This window comes from Lactuca serriola, chromosome 4 (genome assembly GCF_051521515.1).
Source record: "Lactuca serriola cultivar US96UC23 chromosome 4, Lser_US96UC23_V15, whole genome shotgun sequence".
NCBI lineage: Eukaryota > Viridiplantae > Streptophyta > Magnoliopsida > Asterales > Asteraceae > Lactuca > Lactuca serriola.
The window spans coordinates 23,807,830-23,832,593 of record NC_136411.1 but is presented as its reverse complement, the minus strand read 5'-3'; the positions used below and the strand labels follow the sequence as shown (position 1 = coordinate 23,832,593).

The following is a 24,764-nucleotide window of genomic DNA, read 5'->3' as shown; positions in this document are numbered from 1 at the left end:
TAATACTCTCTCTCTCCCTCTCCCTCTCTCTCTCTTGATGCTACCACCATCAATAATAACCCTTGATTCCTCTAAATCAAAGCCAAAATATCATATTTAGACACCAACTACACCCAATTGAATTAGGTCAACGCCAACTACACCCAATTGCCCCTGTGGTGGTGGTGGATGTTGCCAGTTCTCTTTATCTTTCTTTGAAGTGTATTCCAAGATTTCGTTCTCCTTTGTTGGTGATTATTGCTAAGCCTTTTATTATTTTCGATTTGTTTTGTTGTTTGGTGGTTAGATGCCTTCTTGTTGTTGTTTTGGTGAGTCTATCTATGTTTTTGCCTGGTGCTAGTGGGAGTCTCTACTGTGTATTTTGGTTCCTGCGTTTCATCTTGGAGTTTGGTTTTCATCAAGCCTAGGGCGGTTTCTTAGTCATTAGTCGAGGTGGTGAGATCATTGTTTCTTGCTGTTCGGTTCTACTCGCAGTTTGGTTGGAGATCTTTTTTGGGGTTTTAACATCAACAAACACTCAATGGATTTAAATTTTGGCAAAGTAGGGGTTAAATTCATTGGGGTAAACAAAAGCTTTTGGATGTGGGGTAAGAAAAATTGGGGTTGAATCCTCATCGCCTCCCTCGTCTTCATCATCTACAACTCCGATTTCCTCTCCAAACTTCGACTTTTCTCCCCTGTGATCAGATAGCTTAACCTCTCCAACCTCCGATTTCCGCTTCAATCACATTCATTATCTCCAACTCTGCCACTTCCTTCTTCATCATACTCTGAAAATCACATATGCTCACCAAGCTCTTCATCAAAGAACATGCTTCATATGGTCGTGACAAGATCTGGTCTAACTCGTGTGATGAAATTCTTGAAAGAGATAAGAGATGATTGATGTTGTTGAGGCTAGATCTGATCGATTTTTGTGTTTGTTTAGGTAAATGTTCTAAAGGTTATACCGGAAAACTCTTGAAGGTTTGAACAATTCAATAATTCTGGAATGGAATATGTATGCTAAAACATTTTGATAAAGATGATGTTGATACAAGAGAGAGAGAGAGAGAGTATTAAATAACTATATTTTAATTTTTCTTTTAAAAAAAATGAGAGAAAACATCATAAATGGTCCCTATGGTGTGAAATGACGAAAATGCCCCTCGGTTAACGGAGAAAATTTAACGGAGTTAGCAATAAGGACCGATCATCAAAAGTTTTGAAAGCATATGGACCATCTGTGACATTTCTAAACCACGGGTACTAAACTTCAGATTTTGGGAAACTACAGGGACCATTTATGATGTTTTTTCTAATGATGAGCATTTGGACTATGAAGCACTTGTTTTAGCTTGTGTTTAACGATAAACCCACCCAATGTTGGTTAAAAGTGGGTATAAGTATAATGTAAAATAATAATAATAATGTCAATGGTTGTTCTGCAAAAAATACATTTACAATCGTTTTTGTTAGATAAAAGGTTGAAAACATAAGGTTTTGTTATTCTTAAATTTTAGGATCGAAACTGATAAAGGAGTGAAGATTGATCCACTGTTTTTGTTTATGAGGATATATCTTTAGATGTCATCTCAAAAAATTATGCCTATTTGTAAAATGCTAACCGATTTTAGTAAATAAATAATAACTTGAATAAAAAGGATTAATTTTATAAAACACTCGTAAGTTTGACGTTTTATGGTTTAAACATAAACTTTAAGAAAAAAATCTCTAAAACATTTTTCAACCTAACACTTTTGCTCATCAATTTCTCCAATCATACCTCATTACCACCAACCTCGTCAAATGTCACATCAACATTGACTTTCATTGCCACATCGGCTGCCATATGGTTACTCTTGTTACACGATTGTCATTTCGACTCCGACAACCCATCCCCTCGCATCTCCTACTCTTATATTTCTCAGACCTTATCTCCTATCTTTTTAGAGGTTACTCTGACACCAACTACATCCATTGACATAGTGTCAGTTGATACGGCAACTTTGCAGCCCTTACACCCACTCGCACCTTTGTTTTCATTCAGAGTCCATTACACAACCCTCCCTTGCTACACCAAACATCACCTCCACTCATTCTATGACGACCCATGTCCCTCGACGCATTTCTAAACTAGTTCAAAAGAAGCATAGCATATATGACTGACTTGTACGGTAAAGGACCCGTTTAGTTGTCAATTTTCGTAGTCAACGGAACTATAATGATACTTTTAGCCCAATGGTTGTTAAACCAACCACCATTATGACCATTCTCAATCTTGATGTCTCTCATGCATGGCCAATTCGACAACTTGTTATGAATTTCTTCATGGTCATCTTCAGGAGACTATAATATGCATCAACCACAAGGATTTCAGGACTCCTTTTCACCTGATCATGCAGGTCTGCTACAAATGACTTTATAGTTTATATGGACCCAAAAAAGTACCGAAATCTTGGTTCCATCACTTTGCTCTTTATTTTCTGGTTTGGAACAATTAATAGTCAATGTGACTTGTCTCTATATATTTTCTATTGTATGTCGATAATATTGGGTTACTACTTTCATATTTAAGATATTTTAGGTGTAAAATGCTTCATGACTTGATCGTGGGGCTCCAATTTTCTTTTCCATAATTATTATCTCAAGGGACAAATATGATATGTTTTTATCTCAGGAAAAATATGCTCCTAACATTCTTGAATGTACTAACATGTTGACCTGCAAACTTGCTTATATCCTTGTATATACCTTGGCAAAACTCAATCACCCCGTGTTGATAACTCGGTCTACAATATATATATATATATATATATATATATATATATATATATATATATATATATGAGTTTAGTTGTACTTTTGTAACACTCATTTTAAAACACACTTTGAAGTGTAGCATTTAACATGATTGGTCTCTTTTGTTATTTTCGTTTACAAAAGATAATTGTTCCCATGGTGTTACCATTCATGATCAAAACCATAGAGAAAACAACATCTTTACAAGTTTTATTTACATAACTCTTTCAAGATCTTTTGCTCGATACACAACAATTTTCCAGTTTTGGCAAATCATCATTAATCATCATCTTCTTGGTAAATCTTTCTACTTTGGAATGTGATGTCATGTTTCCTCTTTACGGGTAGATCTTCGATTTTATCGTTGTTTCCAATCAACATTCTGTAAATTTCTTGCATAATACGATTGTACTGCTAAAAACTAAACAAATTCAGTTTGTATTTTTTCTTTGATTGTTATCAAAACAACAATCCCCTATTTTTGATGATGACAAACCCATGGTGATGAATGATGATTGGAATAAATTTCTAAGGGATGAGGGAGTCATTCCCTCCCAACCTACTGAACCCACTGTCACATCAATTTTTCTCTTTTATTTTTCATATTTCTGAACCCACAACACACGAAAACTAGGGATGAGCATCGGAACTGGGTACCCGCTTTTGGAACCGGAACCGTCTCGGAACTGCCGGTTTTGGAACTGGAACCGCCTTAAGCAGTTCCAGTTCCGGTTTATATATATATATATATATATATATATATATATATATATATATATATATATATATATATATATGTGTGTGTGTGTGTGTGTGTGTGTTACTTAGACCGGTTTAGAATATATTGGTCCGATTTTGTCCGTCTTTAATCCAAATTTATTTGATTTGGATCGAACTAAATTGCGGTTTTGTCGAAAAAAAATTAACAAAATTAATGCGACCGGGTTATCCGCTCCCGGAACCGGAACCGCCGGTTCCGGGACCGGTTCCAAACATTTAAGAACTGCCTAGAGCGGTTCCGGTTCCGGTTCTAACTTTCTAGGAACCGCCGGTTCCGGTTCTGGTTCTCGCCAAATGAGGCAGGTACCCGCCTATGCTCATCCCTAACGAAAACTCTATCTTTTTGAACTCATTAAACCCATTCAATTAAAAAAAATACAAAACAATCAAATGTAAAAATCTTAATTAGCAATAAAAGTTATCGGCAGTACAACTCCCGTTTAAACGAGTGAATTGATTGGTTTCACTAACCCACTTCATCATCTCTCTACTTTCTCTTTCTTATTTTCTCTTAAACCATGTGTTTTAAAACTTGTTTTTTTTTTGGCAAAGTGTTTTAAAACTTGTACCTTAGTTGTTTTGTATTTTTTTTTAATTGAATGAATTCAAAAAGATAAGATTTCAGTGTTTTGTGGATTGGAAAAAAATAAAAAAAAAAAGAGACAAAAATTGATGTGGCGGTGGATTGGGAGGGAACGACTCCCTCCTCCCTAACAAATCATATATGATCCAATTGAACTTACCACCAACCCGATAACCAAATGATACTTGGTTTATGTACAAATCTAAAATTAATTTTACTCCTCTTTTGGGGAAGAAAAAAAATGAGAGAATTAATCTTTTCCTCATATAAAGAATATATGAAGACAGAAATAGCAACCATGAATTAGACATTCAAAGCACCAAATGCATCCAAAAAGCAAGTAGAGACTACCATAACCATAACCATATACAAAATCCAAAACCTGTTCCCCTTTATTATCCGACAATAAAACACAAGGGGTGAATTGATTTTTCACTGAGAGGTTGAGGTTCAACCTCATCATCTCTCCACTTCTCTATCATCATCACAAAAACAAAACTTAACAAAACAGTAATTATTCAATTTTGTCCAAATTATAGCAAGCAACAAAAGAGGGGGAAATTAAACAACATTAGCATCCATTAGTGTCCTCTTAAGCATTTTCCTTTGCAATCTTCTCAGCCTTAGCAATAACCTCTTCAATTCCACCAACCATGTAAAACGATTGTTCTGATAAGTCATCATACTTCCCATCCAACACTCCCTGTAATTTACAAATTTTTAAACAAAAAAAAATTTCTTTTTTTGCCAATTAAATAAAAAAAAGGGAGGAAATAAAAACTGACCTGGAAACTAGCAATGCTTTCTTTCAACTCAACATATTTACCAGGGGCACCAGTGAAAACCTCAGCAACATGGAAGGGCTGACTCAAAAACCTTTGAATCTTACGAGCACGTGCAACAGTCAACTTGTCATCTTCACTAAGCTCATCCATTCCAAGAATTGCAATAATATCTTGAAGATTCTTGTAGTTCTGAAGAACCTTCTGTACACCACGAGCTGTGTTGTAATGATCCTCTCCCAAAATATGTGGTGACAACATACGCGATGTTGAATCAAGCGGATCAACAGCAGGGTAAATCCCAAGCTCAGAAATCTGTACATAATAATAATATTCATATATACAATCACAAAAAGTTGAAAAATTATATATTTATTTATTTATTCACCTGTCTGGATAACACAGTGGTGGCATCCAAATGAGCAAAGGTTGTGGCAGGGGCAGGATCCGTCAAATCATCAGCAGGGACATAAATGGCTTGGACAGATGTAATGGAACCCTTTTTGGTGGTTGTGATACGTTCTTGAAGCCCTCCAAGATCGGTTGCCAATGTTGGTTGATAACCCACAGCAGATGGAATACGCCCAAGTAAAGCAGACACCTCAGAGTTAGCCTGTTGGTGTATAAAGTCAAACATTCATTGGTCAATGTTTGACATTCATCAAGAAAGAATACTTTTTTTTAAAGTACACAGACTCTCACTTACCTGTGTGAAACGGAAAATGTTGTCAATAAAGAGAAGCACATCTTGACCTTCAGCATCTCTGAAGTGTTCAGCAACAGTTAGTCCGGTCAGCCCAACACGAGCACGGGCACCTGGGGGCTCGTTCATTTGACCATACACAAGTGCACATTTGCTCTCACTCTACAAATAACAACAAAAGTACATGTAAGTAAGTAATCAGATAACCATGAAATGGGAATGAAAAGATATATCTATACAAAGATTTACCTGCTTGTCACCTAGCTTGATGACACCACTTTCCATCATTTCTCTGTAAAGATCATTACCCTCACGGGTACGTTCTCCAACACCAGCAAATACAGAGAAACCACCTGAGGAAACAAAACAAAAATTGTTTACAAGTGGTGTCAAGAAAATCAAGGTGTTGTCTAAATTATATAAAGAAAAGCTAATTAGGAATCACCATGGGCTTTGGCAACATTGTTAATAAGCTCCATGATAAGAACAGTTTTTCCTACACCAGCACCACCAAAGAGACCAATCTTTCCTCCTCTTTGATATGGTGCAAGAAGATCGACAACCTATAATATAACAATGAACATGTACTTTCAAAATGAATCCAAGGATACTACTAAAATACAACTCTTCAATGAATTACCTTGATTCCAGTGACAAGGATTTGTTGTTCCGTTGCCTGCTCTACAAAAGCTGGGGCTTCTCTGTGAATGGGTAGATAATGATCGGTTTCTGTTGAAATGGAGTGCGGAAAGATAAGATAGTCTTTCTAGGAAAAATGATGAAAGTGATGATACTTGATAGAAAACGAGACACTTACTGATATCGCCTCTGTGATCAATAGGCTCTCCGATAACATTAATGATACGACCAAGAGTGGCTCTGCCAACAGGTACCTACAATCAATGAATATATATAACTTTTAAGTGCAGGTAGAAGTAATGTAATATACAGATCTTAACGATCAAAAATGAAATGACATACGTATAAGTTTTCATTTGGATCTAACACATTTTGATACAAAACTATCTCAAAACCCTAAATCTTCAATTTTCATAATAAAAGTTCTTTTGAAATGAAGAAATGCTTACAGTGATTGGAGATCCGGTGTTGAGAACTCGTTGACCTCTCACAAGCCCTTCAGTACCATCCATAGCAATAGTCCTCACCATATTCTCACCCAAATGCTGCGCCACTTCCAAGACTAACCTAATCGAATTATCCAAGACCTCCAAAGCGGTAAGGATCGGAGGCAATCCTTCGGTGAATCTCACATCAACGACGGCACCAATAACCTGACACACCTGTCCGATGGAACCGGCGCCGGTGAACTCATCAGTGATCTTTCCATCAGTAGATCCCTGAACAGTATAAGTGGCGGGTGGCTGTGATGATGCAGCGCCGGCGGAAGTAGCATAGTTGACTGCTCGGTTGAGGAAGTAACCGGTAGGGGAAGGGTGAGACTGGGAGCGCGTGCGTGCGGCTCTGCTGGAGTGAGTAAATGGAGATCTTGATGGAGATCGGTGGAGTGATGAACGGAGGAGAGAGGCCGCCAGCCTCCGTGAAGCCATGTCGGAGGAAAGTCGGAGAAAAAGGAGAGACTGCTAGGGTTTGAAATGTGTGGATGGATGGATTTGTCTCGCGAGAGACCCTGATCTAAAGTGACCGAATTTTGGGGGTTTTCAACTTTTTACATTCCGGGATTCTATACGCCAAAACAATCCCTAAATTTTGGCCCGTAGAAATTGCGACAAAATATTTTTTTTTTAAATTTTATTTGAAGTAACAAAATAAATAAACACAAAATTTCACGATGGTCTTTATAGTTTTAATTTGTTGTTGGTTATACTCCTAGCTTCATTTTATTTCACAATTAATCTTAACATTATTATTTTATCCATATTTGATATCTTATTAATTTTTATTTTATTTTTTCATTTTATATTAATCTTTTCTTTTACAAAAGTTATTCACTCACCTTAACCCTAAAGGCCACCAACTTCCTCATGTTTGTCTATATCCATAATCGGTTCTATTATATACATACCAACCTATAATAACAACTTAAATCATTAAGCTTATTTTTTAGTTGAATGGAGATAGATTATTACCATATAATTATCATTGCCTTGTTTTTTAAGTCATCATCACAATATAATTATTTTTCGACCAATTTTTAATATTGTTTTTATAATATAATAAAATACATAAATATTATAAAAAATAAAATTCCAAATAATTTTTCATCAACCTAACATCATTGATAGTATAAATAATATCACAAATAACTTTATAATTATTAATAACTTTTAAACTTATTTATTTATAAGATAAGACAGGGTCGGCTCAACCAGTTTGGGGGCTCTAAGCGATCAAAAAATTTGGGGCCCTTTGACAAATAACAAAAATTTAACTTCATATTGTATATCAAACAAATTTAACTTCATCAAAATAATTGTACTCTATTTGGTGTAGTGCATCAAACAATTTTAACTTCATCAAAATAACAAAAATTAACATAGACCATGAGATGTCTTGGATGACCTTTTTAGACATAGATTACTAACAAACAAAATGAAGGAATATTGCAGAGATATGATAATAGAATAATGATAACCGTGCAGATTGAAAATTAATGATAATAGATATGATAATAGAATAATGATAACCGTGCAGATTGAAAATTAAATTAATAGATAAGCTCAAATAACTTCTTTTTTCCTTAGGGTTGAATTGTGACAAAAAAAGGATAAAAAATAGAGACCTCTTTTGTGAAATTATTATAAAAATGAAATTGGAAACTGAGTTACAATGCACATGATTAGGAATTATTCCCTAGTCGTAAGTTTGGCTAAAATCAATAAGGAAAAAGGGGTTCCGGCAGGTCAAAAACGGGTTAAGCAGAAGTGCAGAACCACCTGGTCCAGGCTATATCACAAACCACAATCATAGATAATATATTATCATCTTTTCACAAAATTCACAAACCATAATCATAGATAATCCAAGGAAAAATCGAAGAAGAACAAGAATGGAAGAAAAACTTACTTTTCAAAATTTAGGAATCACCAAATCAATTGAGTTCTTGAGTCTTGACACTCGATAGCCTTTCAGAAAGAAGAATCAAGTCAATCAACAATGGAGGTAATTGGTTTCTGCAGAGAAAGAAAGAAGAATCAGATTCAAACGACAGAGAAAGAAGAAGAATTGAAGAACAATGAGTCGCATTCAATAGATAGCGCCGATCGTTTGATTAATTTGTTTCTGCAGCGGATGTGTACGATTTACGAATGGAAATTGGAGAATTTTAATCGACACTTAATTATTCCCTAATTGAGGTTTGGGTTAAGTGAGGCCCCTTAGAAGTGGGGGCCCTAAGCAAGGCATTAATTATTTATACACTAAGGGCGGCCCTGAGATAAGATAAATAAGAGAATAATAATAATAATAATTTCATTAGATAATAATATAAATATTATTATAGAAAAAATATATTATGGAAAAATCATCTTCACTCTCCTTTTTTTAATTTCAAAAATCACATAAGAAAAACTAACTCAGATAAGAATATATAATGTACGCTTAACTTTAATTAATTACACACATTTGAAAAATATGGCTAGGCATTATATTAGGTCGGTAAAAATATATTTGGTCGGTGAAAAATGAAATATATAACATATGACCCTTAATGCATTATTCAATTAGCATTACGTATAAATTCACGAATGAACTTTATTTATATATATATATATATATATATATATATATATATATATATATATATATATTAAAACAGAAACCTAATAATGTCACCTTCAACAATGAGAACCATTAATTGGATTTCATTGATTGATTTAAACCCTTAGATCGTTCTTCATATTTCTGGTGGCATCCTAACAAAACAATTCAATATTTATTGAACACATACTAAATTCGATTGATTACGTTCGTCTGTCATAACTACTTCCCATGTAGAAATCGAAAAATCAGCCACCAAATTAGCGTTTTTTGATAAGCCGATGAGGATGATTACAACACATTTGATTGAAATCATTTTTGAATCACTTCCTCAAGGTCAGCTATTACGTCATTACATCGTTTGTTGATAAGGGTTCTATATTGTTAATCATCTTTTTATTCAGATTGATTTTCACCTTCATTAATCTTAACCACCATAGTTATCGGTTGATTCTAATCATCTTCTCTCTCAAACACGGGAACTTAATAAACATTTGTTATATGTAGGTGCTTGAAGACGAAGAAAGAGAAGAAATCCAGATTGTTATCGGTTGATTCTATTTTATATATACACTTTGTTTGTTTGTTGTTAAAGAGGATGATCTTTGTATATACAAACCCCCAAATACAGGGGGTTTCTTTCTCGATTTCAAATTAGTTCAACTCCAGGGTAGGTTGGTGCGACTTTGCAGGAGGACATCAACACCTATCTATGTTGTTCTGGGTAAGATTCAAAATCTAATTATTTCACCCGAGCACCTGATATAGTTGAATTTTGGTTGTGTTTTTTCACAATTTCATCAATTATCTTATAGAACAGATTCCACTCAATTTTAGAACATGTGGTTATAAGATGTAAAGTTATAAAAGATTTAATTCATACATATGTAAGTGAGAATGTTGCAAGATGTTTTGATTTAAGTCATTCCCTTCTCTCTCTGTTTTTATTACATAGCCTTATCATGTTATTCATGGGCATGTATAAGTAAATTTTCAACTTTAACTAATATTTGTAACATCCGGATTTTGAAGTATTATATTTTATCATTTTATTTTTGAGAAAAAGAGAGGGACTCGACGATTTGAGTCGTAGACTCGTCGAGTAGGACCGCGACTACTGACTGGATTAATGAACGGACTCGACAAGTCGGCAAGGGTAGACTCGACGAGTCCGCGTTGTGGATTGAAACTCTAATTCTTGGTGTTTGTGCCCTTTTTAAAGGCCTTTATGGCCTCCATTTGCGGCTACCAGTCCAGAGAGAGATACCCTAGCGATTGTGAGTGAGTTGTGAGAGAGTTTGAGCCTTTTTGATCATTTTTGGTGTGATTTTGCAAAGGAGAAAGTGTTCCATCAAAGGGAGGTCAAGAGGATTGCATTTAAATGGGTTTCCAGCTTGGATCTACAACTTTGAGGTAGAAAATCGATCCCTTTTTCTGTTTAGCATGAGATCCTTGAATTTTTGGGTTTTCTATACCCTTTATTGGCTTGATTTGATGCTTATGTGGTCCCATTGAGTGATAGACTCTGGAACTGGACCTTTTGAGGTCAGAAGAGCCTTAGCCAACCTGCTTTATGTGGTTTCATGGAGGAAATGAACTTAGGTTGCCCTTTTAGTAGTTATTTCACCAAAGGAAGCTTTGGGGTTATTGCATGTATACCAAGATTCGACCTTTACGTGATTATTATGCTTGGGAAGGTCAAATTTATGGATTAGTGAGACAGATCTGGCCTCAGAAGGTCATTTGAGTATGATCATGGAGGCAACTCGCCGAGTTCATAAGTGGACTCAACGAGTCGAGTGGGGGTTGCCCCGTGATTCGTGTCAGAAGGAACCCGTCAAGTGGAAGGATGACTCGACGAGCCAAGAGAGGCTAGAAGGACTCAGAGGACCCGCTTGGACTCGCCAGGTCGCTCGAGTGCACTCGACGAGTCGGGTCAAAGGTTGATCGTTGACTTTTAGGGATTAGTCAGTGTTTGGACTTATGAGCCATTAGAAGGGTAGAATGGTCTTTTACCCAATTATATACTTAATCTATTCAAACAATACTTGTATTATACTCGTGTTTATGAAAGGGACTATACACTCACTTGATCAGAAGATGATTGGACAGCGCTACGGCTTGTAGAAGTAGTATTCTTCGGTGAAACTGGGTTCACTTCACTCACCGGGCTTCTTGCGGGCAGAGCTTCGGCTCGGAAACTCTTTTCTTCATGGGATCTTCGAGCTTCGGGACTTGCTTCGGGTCTCGGGATGATACCGGGGCTTCGGGGGGTACTTTTTTGCACATAAATCGAGGTAATATGAGTGAGAGGAGAGAATTTGAGCAACCAAACTCGGCTGGCCCTTCAAATCTATTCATAGGGCAAAATTTACCTTTGCCACGTCGTGGTACGGTTTACCACGTCGTGGACGATGGGTCGTCACTGCATACGTCATTGCAAGTGGGTCTTACAAACTCCAGAGCTCCTGCCACGTCGTGGTGGCTGACAGTTTTGGGGTTTCGCGCCCCGAACTTCATAAATTCATAACTTTCGCATACGAACTCCGTTTTCGACGTTCTTTATATCGACGCGTAGGTGATAATATGCTCTACAACTCTCGTTTAGACTCCGTTGGCTAATTTTGACTTTATTTTTAATATATTATAAATATATTATTTTTATATTATTTTTAGTAGGCCGGGACAGGAAAACTCCGTTATAAATTCATAACTTCTTCATCTGACGTCCGTTTTCGCCTTATCTTTTTATCGTTTCACTACTATCGATGAGATATTCGATTCTCATTTAGATTGTTTTGGCTAAAAATCACTCGATCTCAAATCGAGGATTCGGGCTGCATATTGCTAAGTCGAAACTTCGGAAAAATCATAACTTCCTCATACGAAGTCAGATTTGGGCGTTCTTTTTATTCACGCTCTCGGTTTAACGAACTCTACAAGTTTCGTTTAGATCACTAAGGCTAGATATCTCTCTATCTTAATTACATATTTTACATCATTCGGCGTCGTGTCGGTTCTGTCGCGAAACTTCGACAGGTCATAACTTCTTCGTTATAACTCGGATTCGGCGTTCTTTATATATCCAGAATCATTGTTTCAACCACTACAACTTTATGTAAAGATATCGGGTATATCTCACACTTTGATTTTGACGCTTATTTTATTCTTACTTCAGTTAAGCCACACAACTAAGCATAAAACATATAATATTCAAATATTTCATCATTAATACTTTAAAAGAGTTACAAAGGTTAACCTAGACTATTACATCAACAATAATGTCTAGCCTGGAAACGCGGGCGTTACATGGCATAACCAAAGGTACTGTTTCTTTCTATTTAAAATTTTAAATTTTGGTTATCCAATGAAAATTATCATTTCAATATGTTATCACCATTTTCAAATTACGCTTATAGTATATATTATGTGATGAGTTTTTTGTTTCTTATAGATTATTTGGATTCTGGTGATGCGGTATACGTTTGCTCTGTATGTAAAGTTAGGGTTTAAAAGGGAGAAGCAATAAGATGAAATAAAGATTTAAGGAAAATCTCTTATTCTGTATGTTGTTACAATGGAAAAGTAGAATTACCAAACTTGATTCACCAACCTCAGTTATTGCTTGATTTACATAGTGGGGTTACTGAAAAAAGTCATAACTTTATAAAAAAAAATATTCGTAGATACAATATGATGTTTGCATTTACATTTATGGCTAGTAAGACTGATCATGCCATTAACTCTGGAGGTGGTCCTTATGTTTATCGAATGCATTGACAAAATTATCATATTGCAGGTAGCTTACTACCAGAGGAAAACGAATTACCAAAATGTTGCCAGTTGTATATATACGATACAGATCACGAGGTTGACAACATATTTAATGCATACGAGTATGTAAATACATTCTATCATATAATAGCATTAAACACACACACACACACACACACATATATATATATATATATATATATATATATATATATATATATGTGTGTGTGTGTGTGTGTAACATCCCAACCGTCAGGTATCATTATCACTCCATTTAAATTCATGTTTTAAAGTCTACCCGACGAGTTGATGTTGTGACTCGTCGAGTAGCAGCGGGCCAGGACACGTCAATTAATGAGTGACTCGCCGAGTCAGCATAAGGGACTCGACGAATAGGAGCTGGCAGTGGAAACCCTAATTTTCAGGTTTTTTACACCCTATATATTGGACCATTAGCGCCTTCCACTGTCCTTTATCACCCCTTGAGACCCAAAAACCCTAATTTTCGTGAGTGAGATCTTGGAGAGTGTTTTGGAGCTTTGGGAAGTGACTTTTGGGAAGGAATTTGTAGATTAAAAGGCTAGCATCAAGACTTTTGTGTGGATCCAGATTCTACTTCAGCATGGGCACATTTTGGAGGTAACCAACTGTTACCTTAACCTCTTTTTCTTCTAGAATCATTCATATGTGGAAGCTAGGGCTTTTTTTTTTTTAAAAAAAAAGGGAAAACCCTTGGCAAACTTAACTTTCTTTAGTTATTCATGAATGGATTTTTGGTATGGGAGCCAGATCTGAAGTTGAAACTTCAGATCTAAACCTCCTTTGAGTCCTAAGTCCATAAAGTTTCCATAAGGATGAGACTCCCCTAAGGTGAAAAGCTCCATTAGAAGCTTAGATTGGTCATTTAGAGCCTTTAGGGCCTTGCATGCGTGTAAAGTTTGCAACTTTACGTGATAAACATGCCTTAAAAGCTTGGATTTGTAATCTGGAACCTTGGCATGGCTTAAAGTGTCTACATGGATGAAGGATTGTAAGGACTCGACGAGTTGCATAGTCAACTCGACGAGTCATATAAAGATGGTCATGAACTCTCCGAGTTGATGAACAGACTCGACGAGTCCGTTGAAGATTGCCTTGAACTCGGTGAGTCATTCGAAGACTCGGCGAGTTGGCTAGGGTTTCTCCCAAACTCTTGGACATGTATAAACTCGACGAGTTAAAGGGGAACTCGACGAGCCAATCAAGTATTTCACGAATTCTCGAGTTCAGGAAGGACTCGACGAGTCGGTGAACCACACTCGACGAGTCAAGTCAACATGGACTGTTTGACTTTGACTGTGGACTTTGACTTTGACCAAGAGTTGACTAGTTGACTTCTGAGGGTATTTTGGTAATTTGGAGATTTATGAAAAAGGGTTTTATGGTAACTATAGGTGGTGGAGTTCGTGTTGGCGATCCGGGAGTTGAACTTTCTAGTTTCAGACTTCAGTTGCGAGGTGAGTTTTCCTCACAATACTCAAGAGTCTAAGGCACCAAGGTCAGCCCTTGGATTGTTATATGGTTATGTTATGCTAGTATGGTTTGTTAGATTGGTATCCTAGAGGGTAGGATAATATTGTAGGATATGTGGTATGATCTGTTAGATCGACATCCTGGTAGATAGGATGGTGTTATGTGCTGTGTGGTATGATCCGTTAGATCAAGTATTGTCTATAAATTGTTATGTGATTACATGTTATATGTGCACATGTGTGTTTAGCGGTTGAGGCTTATCTTGTCACACCCCAAAACCGGAACGGAGGAAACGTTCTGGGGTGGATGATGTCATGTCAAGTATCAAAACATATGCAGTATAGTAATCAAAGTACAACAACCATTGCATTAATAGTAATAGTTTTACATGGTTTACCTTACATAGAAAACATCAAGTAATACAAGTAATAATATAGGTGCAGCGTGGTACTAAATTGTCTTCATCCAAAAGCTCCTGGAATGTACCTGTCTAAAGTTGACCTGAGAATACAAGTTATTTGAAAGCGAGTATCAACATTTTTATAAATGCTGGTGAGTTCATAAGTATTTAGTGTCATTATATTCAAATAACTTTATAAAAGTAGTAGTTTAGAATCAACGGTGTATTAGAGCCCTTTCCAGAAAATCCTATATTTTCTAATTAAAAGTGGTCTTCTACCAAGAACCGACAGTGTTATGTTTTAAAGAAGAATTTCCCTAAAATATTATCCTTATCAAAATGCGGTATTTGACTTTAAAGAAAGCAGGAGGATATTATAAGTAAAGGTATTAGGGAAAATAACATAGGCCTCAACAGGAAATACTGCTGACTGAGGCAAAAGAAATCATAGACTCCAGGAGAGTATCGAATGAACAACACGCCTGGCTCAGTCTAACGAAAAGAGACCCAGACCCTAGACAGTATCAAATGGATGATACGTCTAGCAAGGTCTAAAAACAGTGAATACAGACCCCAGACATTATCGAATGAATGATACGTCTAGCAAGGTCTAAAAACAGTGAATACAATGTTAAAACCCGTTACCTTAAGGCCATGAATTATAAGGTAACCCCGAGATACTTGTAACCATACTGATAGACACTAGAGAACTTGACGCCCTGCAAGCGTCGGTGTAAGTATGACATTTGTCACCCCTTGGCTTGGTAGGCCGTGGACTGTAGCTAGCAGTCAGGGTGCGGGGGTGTCAATCCCATATAGATCTATACACACAATGTCCGCTCTCCCTACAAGAGACTCTGGTTACCAACCTGACAACGGAGAAGGCCGTGTACTGAAGATGTATCTTGTATAGTGAGATCTGATGTAAAATACTGTACTAATGATAGAGACTCACAACTGAACTGACTAATGTAAATCTACTTAGTTAAATGTATGCCTGTGCTTGTATAAGTTATATAAATAATGTTCAAAGGACTTAGGAAGGCTAGTTCGCCCTATTTCCTTTTCTTCGTTGAGATGTGGTCTGGTGGGATCGGATGTTCGTCTGAAGGTCGTTTGATCATTAGTTATATATTATGTATACAAGCATAAGACATCAAATGGGGGCAAGATTATGTGTTTACGGCCCAATAACACTCTTGGACCGTGAACACCATTAAATAGGGTTTTTAAGCCCCAAAACCCCTCTAAACTACCCCTAAGGCTTAGATATGGCTAAATGACTTATGGAAACGAACTTAGAACACATTGAACTTAACTTTTAGGGAGTAAACTTGAGTTTACTGCCCAAGAACTTGCTTGGGCCGTAAACTCCTCTTCATGGGGAGTAAACTCAAGTTTAAGTGTTAGAAATGCCCTCAAACACCTCATATGGCCTTGGAAAATATCTAGAACCAACCCCATTGAATTAAAGGCATTAAACTTCAATAAGTCCAAGGAAATAGGAGTTTATGGCCGTAAACCCCCTAGGAAAGGTCCATGGGCCGTAAACTCTTATTTCCTTGGATTTATTAAAGTTTAAAGCCTTTACTTCAATGGGGGTTGGTTCTAGATATTTTCCAAGGCCATAGGAGGTGTTTGAGGGCATTTCTAACACTTAAACTTGAGTTTACTCCCCATGAAGAGGAGTTTACGGCCCAAGCAAGTTCTTGGGCAGTAAACTCAAGTTTACTCCCCAAAATTTAAGTTCAATGTGTTCTAAGTCCGTTTCCATAAGTCATTTAGCCATATATAAGCCTTAGGGGTAGTTTAGAGGGGTTTTGGGGCTTAAAAAACCCATTTAATGGTGTTCATGGTCCAAGAGTGTTCTTGGGCCGTAAACACATAATCTTGCCCCCATTTGATGTCTTAAACACGAATTTTCATGTTAACTAAGCTATACAACAACTTGGGATGGATTACTTACTAGTTTGGGGCTCGAAACGGGTGTTTTTGGCTCGAAAACAAGTTGTAGAGAGAGAGTGTAAAGAGAGAGTGGAAAGAGTGGAAATGGAGTTTACTCTCCCTTATATAGGGGCTTGAGTTGGGGCTCAGTGGAAATCTACCTGATACTGCAGTTAAACGGGGCTTTTTGGTCGCACCCGATTAAACGGTCGTATTTTGACTTGGTTGAAACTAAATTTTTTTAAGGGAAACTTGTGGTGTTTCTAATTTATTTCAACCTTCATAAAGTCATTTAAAAAGTCCCAAATTAATTACCCAGTCCAAAAGTTAACGGACAGTTAAATAAAACGAGGCTTATTAACGGAAAAGGGGGTTAAAAATGACGGAATAAATTTCGGGTTATCACATATCTGCTCTGTGCGAAGGCCAATAGACCTGGGCATTCCAACCTGTAGGGTGTGGGCCGTGAGTATTCCATCCCGAGGATGATTGTACTCATAGTGTGTGGGCATTCCAACCTGTTGGTTGTGGGCCTGGGGTATTCCATCCCGAGGATGATTGGACCCATAGTGTGTTGGAATTACAATCGGATGGTTGAGGGCCTGCGGTATTCCAACCCGATGGTTGATTGGATCCATGGTATGTTGTTTATGATTATATATGTATGGATATGAGTATGAGTATTTTGGGGGAACTCACTAAGCTCTCGGACTTACAGTTTCAATTTATTGTTTCAGGTACATTAGGGGATCGCGGCAAGGCGAATGCGTGATCGTACAGCTCCTCATGTTTTGTCTATGTTTCTGGGAAAAACTCTGATATTATATATTTTGAAAACAAAGTTGTAACGATTTTTAATGGTTTGAAATGTTTTTAAAAATTTAAATTGGTTTGAATTTTTGGGTGTTACAATATATATATATATATATATATATATATATATATATATATATATATATATATATATATATATATATATATATATATATATATATATATGGATAAAAGTTTTATCTCCATCTCCATCTCCGCCATCATTGACCCATGTCTTCATATTTGGCGTCGTCTTCATCTTCTTTGTTGCCTATATCTCTTGAAAAAGAAGTCATCAAAATCACCACCATCGATCAAGCTGGTTGTCGGCATTGCTTCCCAACGAAGTTACCAAGACCACTATCATCTTTGTTTCGTCGTTTCAAACTAACTAGAAATCTATTTGCATTATATATCAATTTTCAAATCATGTTTAGGTTTCCATCGTAAATTGATTTTCATAATTTGTAGATTCTTGATTATATGTTGTTTATCGAGTTCTAGGTTTTTGGTTTTCGGTTTTGATTTAAGTTTATATCCAAATTTTTGTTTTTGCTTTTGATTCGATTTCAAATTTTTGTTATTGGTTTTTGGTTTTGATTCGATCTCAAGTTTAGGATTATATGATATTTATCAAGTTTATATTCAGATTTAGTTTCTAGTTTTGATTCAAGTTCATTTTTTTTGGTAGATTGTGGTGGTTACATTGGCAGAGGATGGTGGTGAAGTATGTTAGTAAAAAAAGAATAAAAATAGGTGTAGTGATGGTGGTGGTGTTGGTAGGTTGGGGGTATTTGACTAGTAGTGATGGGCCTCCTCTATAACTTAATATTAATATAATGTAAGGTCTCAAAATTTCTACAGTTGTAACATCCCAAAATTCAAGACTAAAAATTTATTTTAATAAAACATTACTTTAAGCAAATTCATCATTTCAAAACATAAACAGAGTATTAGTTTCCAAAATACATGTTCGTTATCAGAGTAAACATTCCCAGGTTGTCTAAACTATGGTGTGTGTCATGCGATCACCCCGAGCTCCTCCCTCCGCTACCGGAAGTACCTGAGACCAAAACTAAAAACCGTAAGCACGAAGCTTAATGAGTTCCCCACCCTACCACATACATGCATAACCACATATTGCACATACTGGGCCACGCCTGCTATCTTGGGCCTCGCCCACTACCTCGGGCCTCGCCTGCTACAACGGCCCCGCCTGGCTTCGAGCCCCGCTCGGATACAGATTTGTTTCACTTAGGCCTCGCCTGTCACATGGCCCCGCCCACTAACATATAATAGCACATAAACACATCACATCACATCACATAAGCTAAACACATACTAACAGATCTTGTTCTAAGGCCTTGCCTATCTCTGGGCCCCGCCCGTGTCCTGCTATTGATGAGTCATGGAACCCTGTCCATACTCCTGCTGATAGTGAGATACGGGCCCAACCCACCCTCATTCCTTCCCTAACTTGGGCCTCGCCCCTGAACTGCTACTACTGAGATGTGGAACACCATCCACACTCTGCTAATGGTGAGATACGGGACCTCGCCCACACTTACCTCCCTACCAGGCACATACGAGTATCACACAGACAACAAGTATTAACTATCACATAAACCATTCCTTGGGAACCCGCCCTCTATCATTGGACCTCATCCCGTATATCATACTAGCATACTGTGCCTAGGGCTAACCCCCGGGTCTTCTACTCATAACTACATGGGCCGACATTGTGGCCGTAGACCCATTCATACAAAGGGAAACTCACCTGCACTGGCTGAACTGGCTGATGAACCCGCTAGCTGCTGCCCGGCAACTCTCTGAGCTCCTGCTCCACTCGCTCCCCGAGCTACCAATGACAAAGCAACACTGAGTCTAACTGACCCCCGAAAGACTACCAAGTCAACTCTGGTCAAAGTCAAAGTCCTGGTCAGAGCCAACCTTCTAGGTCAACCCTACTCGCCGAGTCCACTTACTGACTCGCCGAGTTCTTATGCTCAAAGTCCTTCCAATCGCGACTCTACTGGCCGAGTCAGCCCCTGACTTGCCGAGTCTACTAATTCCCGAATCCTGTCCTGTCCAACTCACCGAGTCCTTGTCGACTCACTGAATCGAGTCTCAACTCGAAGGGTTTGGGGTTTCGCGACCTGACTCGCTGAGTTCAAGAACAGACTCGCCGAGTTCAGGACAATCTTCAACAAACTCGACGAGTTGTTCATCCAACTCGCCGAGTTCCTACCCAACTTCATCTGACTCGACGAGCTGTTCATCCCACTCGTCGAGTTCCTCCTCATCTTCATACTACTCGCCGAGTCCACTCAAAGGACTCGCCGAGTCCATTCAGATCTCCAAACATGCAGAGGACTTTTGAGTCATGCAGGGACTCCAAACCATAGATCCATACCTCCAAAGCTCAATCCCCACGTAAAGTTGCAAACTTTACGTATAACTAAAGAGATCTAGGCTCAAAACATACTAGGGTTTGGTTTAAGGACAAAAGGGCTTCACCACCTACTCATATCCTGATGCTTTATGACATATTGGACCATCCCAACACTAGATCTGAAGTGGCAACAACATATCTAAGCCCCTAACTCGAATTGGGTCTCAATCAACCATAAAACCCCCGAATCTCATAACAAAATAGATCTAGATGCAAAGAAGGGAAAATGGCAGCTTAATACCTCCAAGATGAACACAAACTGAAGTAGATCTCGGATGTACACCTCTCCTTTGAAGCAACCTTCTTGATCTTCAAGCTCCTTTCCACAATTTCCTTCCTCCAAAGCTATATCTCTCAAATGATGGAAGCTCACACGAAATATAGGGTTTACAGGTTCTCTAGGATGATAAGGAGGCTCAGGGAGGGACATAACACCCTTTATATAGGATACAACTCCCGGAATTAGAGTTTTCCTCGCACAGACCAGACTCGCCGAGTCCACTTGGCCGACTCGCCGAGTTGGTCACTTACACCTCGACCCGGATCCCGCTCGGACTCGCCGAGTCCCTCCTTGGACTAGCCGAGTCGACCCCTAAACTTAGGTTTTTCTTTCCTTTCTTGGCCTTCAAAACTTTGGGTGTTACAATAGTTATTTTTAAAAAACAATTTAAACAACTCGCAAACCATTTTCTTAAAAAACAAAACATTCGGAAGTTTCAAAAAACATAATATAGATGTGAGTACAGTCGTGTTGCGACCTTGCCCTTCTCACTAGAACAACCTGAAAAAAAAAATTAAATATAATGAGTAAGCACAAAGTTTAGTTAGTTTTCCAATACATTTCATATTCTATCACACATACAATGCATACATTTGTAAGCTCACGATCTCATCGTGACACCCCATCCTACAAGGCTCATAGCTTATTGTCGTTATGTCATTATCAAGAAGGCATGTGATCCCATCATACGACCTTCCAACTATCATAGCAAAAGACTACTCTAGTATAATCAGCCACACATACATCCTACCACACAAAGGATATATTATATCTAGGGATGAACACGGATAGCAGGTACATGCTTTTGGAACTGAAACTGCCTTGGAACCATCGGTTCTGGAACTGTAAGGTCAATGGTTTCGGTTCTGGTTCCTAAAAGTGACAACCACCAAGGACAGATTTTGGTCTCCATTTTTTAAGGAACCGTTACCCATCATGTAACCGTCAGATCCGGTTTCGATATAAAATTTAAAAGTACTTAAGACTTAAACAAATTGGTCGTGACAACGTTGATGACTCATACATTTTCTGGATCTAAAACAATTTGAACATACGTGATGGTAATATCTTCTGAAAAATATGATGTTACATAATGTCACACCCCGAACCGAGACGGCGGAAACGTCCGGGGGCGGATGGAGTGACTTCATGTATAGTATCATAACAATTGAATACTAATTAAACATATTACATAGCAACACAAACATTCATACATTTAGATTTCATGTATTACATTGTTTACAAACACAATTGTTCAAAAGTCAAATACAAATAACTGAAAAGTAGAAAAAACATGAAATGACGACGCCGACCCTCAATAAGGGTTGAGGACCTGTCTGCTTGTTTCCTGAGAATACAAGTCGTTTTGAAAAATGTCAACTAAAAAGTTCGTGAGTCATAAGCATTTTTGTATGAAATAGTTTTGCACTCGTTTGGAAGTAGTACTTTCAAAAAATTTGATATTTTCTATAAAACAAAAAAAAATTGTAAGCCTCGTTCTAAAACTGTGAATATATGTATGCGTGTCCTTTGTTTTATTTTGTTATACTCGTAAAGAGTGTGTTCCCAGAAAATCTAATATTTTCATTAATATGAACTGAAAATGAAAGTAATTCCTTGGTATCTTTTCCTTGTAAAGTAAAAATTTATAGTTACAGAAAAATGCATTATTTTCCTTAAAGATGGATTGTGGTCTTAAACCCTAAGACCACGATGGAAGTGAGTATCATACTTAAAATAGTTTATAGTTTCATTTCTTTCGATAAAACCAATGAAGTATAAGCTTCCCGTAAACCAAAATCATTTTCATTAATCCCTATGTGAGTCGCTATAACCATGCTTGATATAACTAAAATGCCTATCATGACGTTTTTCAGGCGTCGGTTTTGGTAGGATATTTGTCACCCTAGACCGGCCACGTCTAGCTGTAGCAAACAACATAGGTGTGGGGGTGTTAACCCTGTATAGATCTATACACAATTACCCCGCTCTCTCTCCAAGAGACTTTGGTTATAACTACAAGACTTACGGTGTACGCTAGGTAGGTACGACGAAGGGAAGTCTCACAAGAGCATTAACAGATTTACATGAACCATGACAATTTTACTTGTAAAATACGATAACTATACTTATCTACGAAAGGTGTGGTTTGTGACTCCTAAACTATATCAACTATAGTTTATCTGGTTGGTTTGAAATTGTTTATATAATCTTTTATATAAATATAAAGGTGTATTCTAGCATGAAAATATGAAATCAAAACATAGTATTTTGGTGTTAAAACCCACTAGATTATTGATTGACTATAATGTACCATTTTTGCTAGTAAAGCTATCTTTTAATAAAAGTTCCCAAAAGTCATGTAGTTTTACAAATCATAACTTTCTTATGATTTTATAACATAGATTATGTTTGTTTTAGCTATATGTAAATCACAAGTATTTATACCAAAAACCAGTATAAATCATAACTTAACTAAATAATATTTTATCTTAACATAAGATGAAAAATTATTTATGGGATAAACAAAGTTTTACTTGTATTCCCCCCCCCCCCTCTTAAAACTTGACAAATATGGGTGTATGAAGCTCACCTTGGTATGGTTTGGTGGATGATATGAGGTGATGAAGTGGAGATTTCAAGCCTAAAACACTTGAAGTGTTTGATGAACTCTTTGAAGCTTATGTTACCCTAAGGATGTTAACACATAATATTATGTGTAAATAGGATGAAATCAACATAATAAGGTGTAGGATCATTAGTAAATTTCGAAAATTTACTTACCAAGATTCAGGGAGGATACTTGAAGAATGTTGATCTTGAGAGATCCTAGATTTGTTCTTAAGAGGAAACTTAGGGAGAATATGAGAGAAGTGGGAGAATAAGGAAATGGTGGGATTTGTATTTGCTTACTATCGATGTTAAGGGAGAGAATGATGGGATATATGCTTGGTTAAATGGTGGGTAAAGTATGGATATATGGTCCATGATTTATTGGAAATGAGTGAGATTTCACATCCTAAAGTCAACTATTTTTGTTTTATTCCCACCTATGGCCGAGAACCCTTAAAAATATCCTTATTATGATCGAAATCATACATGATTTTGGTCCTATACTTGGCTCCACTTAATGTTCTCGGTCCTAAAGTCTTTTCCCATGGAGAATTTGGTTCCACTTGTTGGGTTTTCGATCCTAATGAGCTCATTTACGGTGATTTCGGTTTTGTGTTGTCCTAGGGTGTTGAATTCGGTCCAAGGGTGTTCTAGGGTGGGTGGGGTACTTGGCTATTTATTAATTAAACCATGTTCAGGTTTCATGATTTCTATTCCCACCATTTGACTGGTTTTGCTCTATTAAACTTGTTTACTTTTGAGGGGTCATTTATTATATGGTTTTCAAAGTTCAAGTATTTAAAAACTTATATAAAACTTGCCCTTCATGGCTTTCAGAGTTCTAGGGCGTCAGGTTAAGTTGTGAATTCACTTGTATAAGATTAAGATTTAGACATTTCTTGATCCAAATATTTCAGGTTGTTACACATAACATTAACAGGATGATGGTAAGAACACGAACTTTGGTTATGACTTATATCATTGTAACTTGTATCCTTGTAATGTCCCAAAAACCATAGTAAAAAAAATTATTTTTCCAAAATCATTTTTATGTAAAGCTCCAAAAACTCAACCACATTCTAGATCTGAAAGACATAAGGCTCTAGGCACCTTGATCAACCATAAAGTTGCAAAATTTATCTCACTTCCATTCCTATTATGGGCTAAAACATACAAAGAAAGCTGGATCTACAAGGAAGGAATCATAAAGGTAAAAACTTTAAGTGTTACAAATGGTCTACAGGATGATCAAGGGTGGAGTAGAGTGGCTTGCCTGATCTTTCCTCAAAAACCTTATGGTTTTCTTTCAAAGTGTACTAAGAGCACCAAAACGAACTAAAACTCTAAAAGGAAGGCTAGGGTTTCGTGATAGAGGGTTGGAGGCTGAAGAGGGTGCCCTAATCCTTTGGACATGATGCTTAAATACGAGAGAAAGCCTAAAATTATAGGTTTGGGCCAGAACAACCATTGTCACGTCGTGACCATATTCATGTCACGTCATGAAACTTTTCTGGATACACGTTCTCATCTTTGGCATGTCACATATTGACATCCCCATGGTCACGTCGTGACACATGGTTTTTCCCAAAAATCAAGCATTTAAATCCTT

General features: G+C 37.2%; 1 protein-coding gene across 1 annotated transcript; it reads right to left on the bottom strand.

Annotated features, from left to right (window-relative positions):
* Positions 1–4,511: 4,511 nt before the first annotated feature.
* On the bottom strand, positions 4,512–7,311 carry LOC145101193 (ATP synthase subunit beta, mitochondrial). Its single transcript, XM_079038365.1, has 9 exons — positions 6,718–7,311; positions 6,447–6,522; positions 6,270–6,358; positions 6,075–6,192; positions 5,879–5,982; positions 5,633–5,791; positions 5,315–5,539; positions 4,930–5,241; positions 4,512–4,847 (listed from the first exon to the last, which is right to left on the bottom strand). Exons 1-9 carry the CDS (start codon positions 7,195–7,197, stop codon positions 4,737–4,739), a joined length of 1,674 nt encoding a protein of 557 aa, XP_078894491.1. The 5' UTR covers positions 7,198–7,311; the 3' UTR covers positions 4,512–4,736.
* Positions 7,312–24,764: the final 17,453 nt, after the last annotated feature.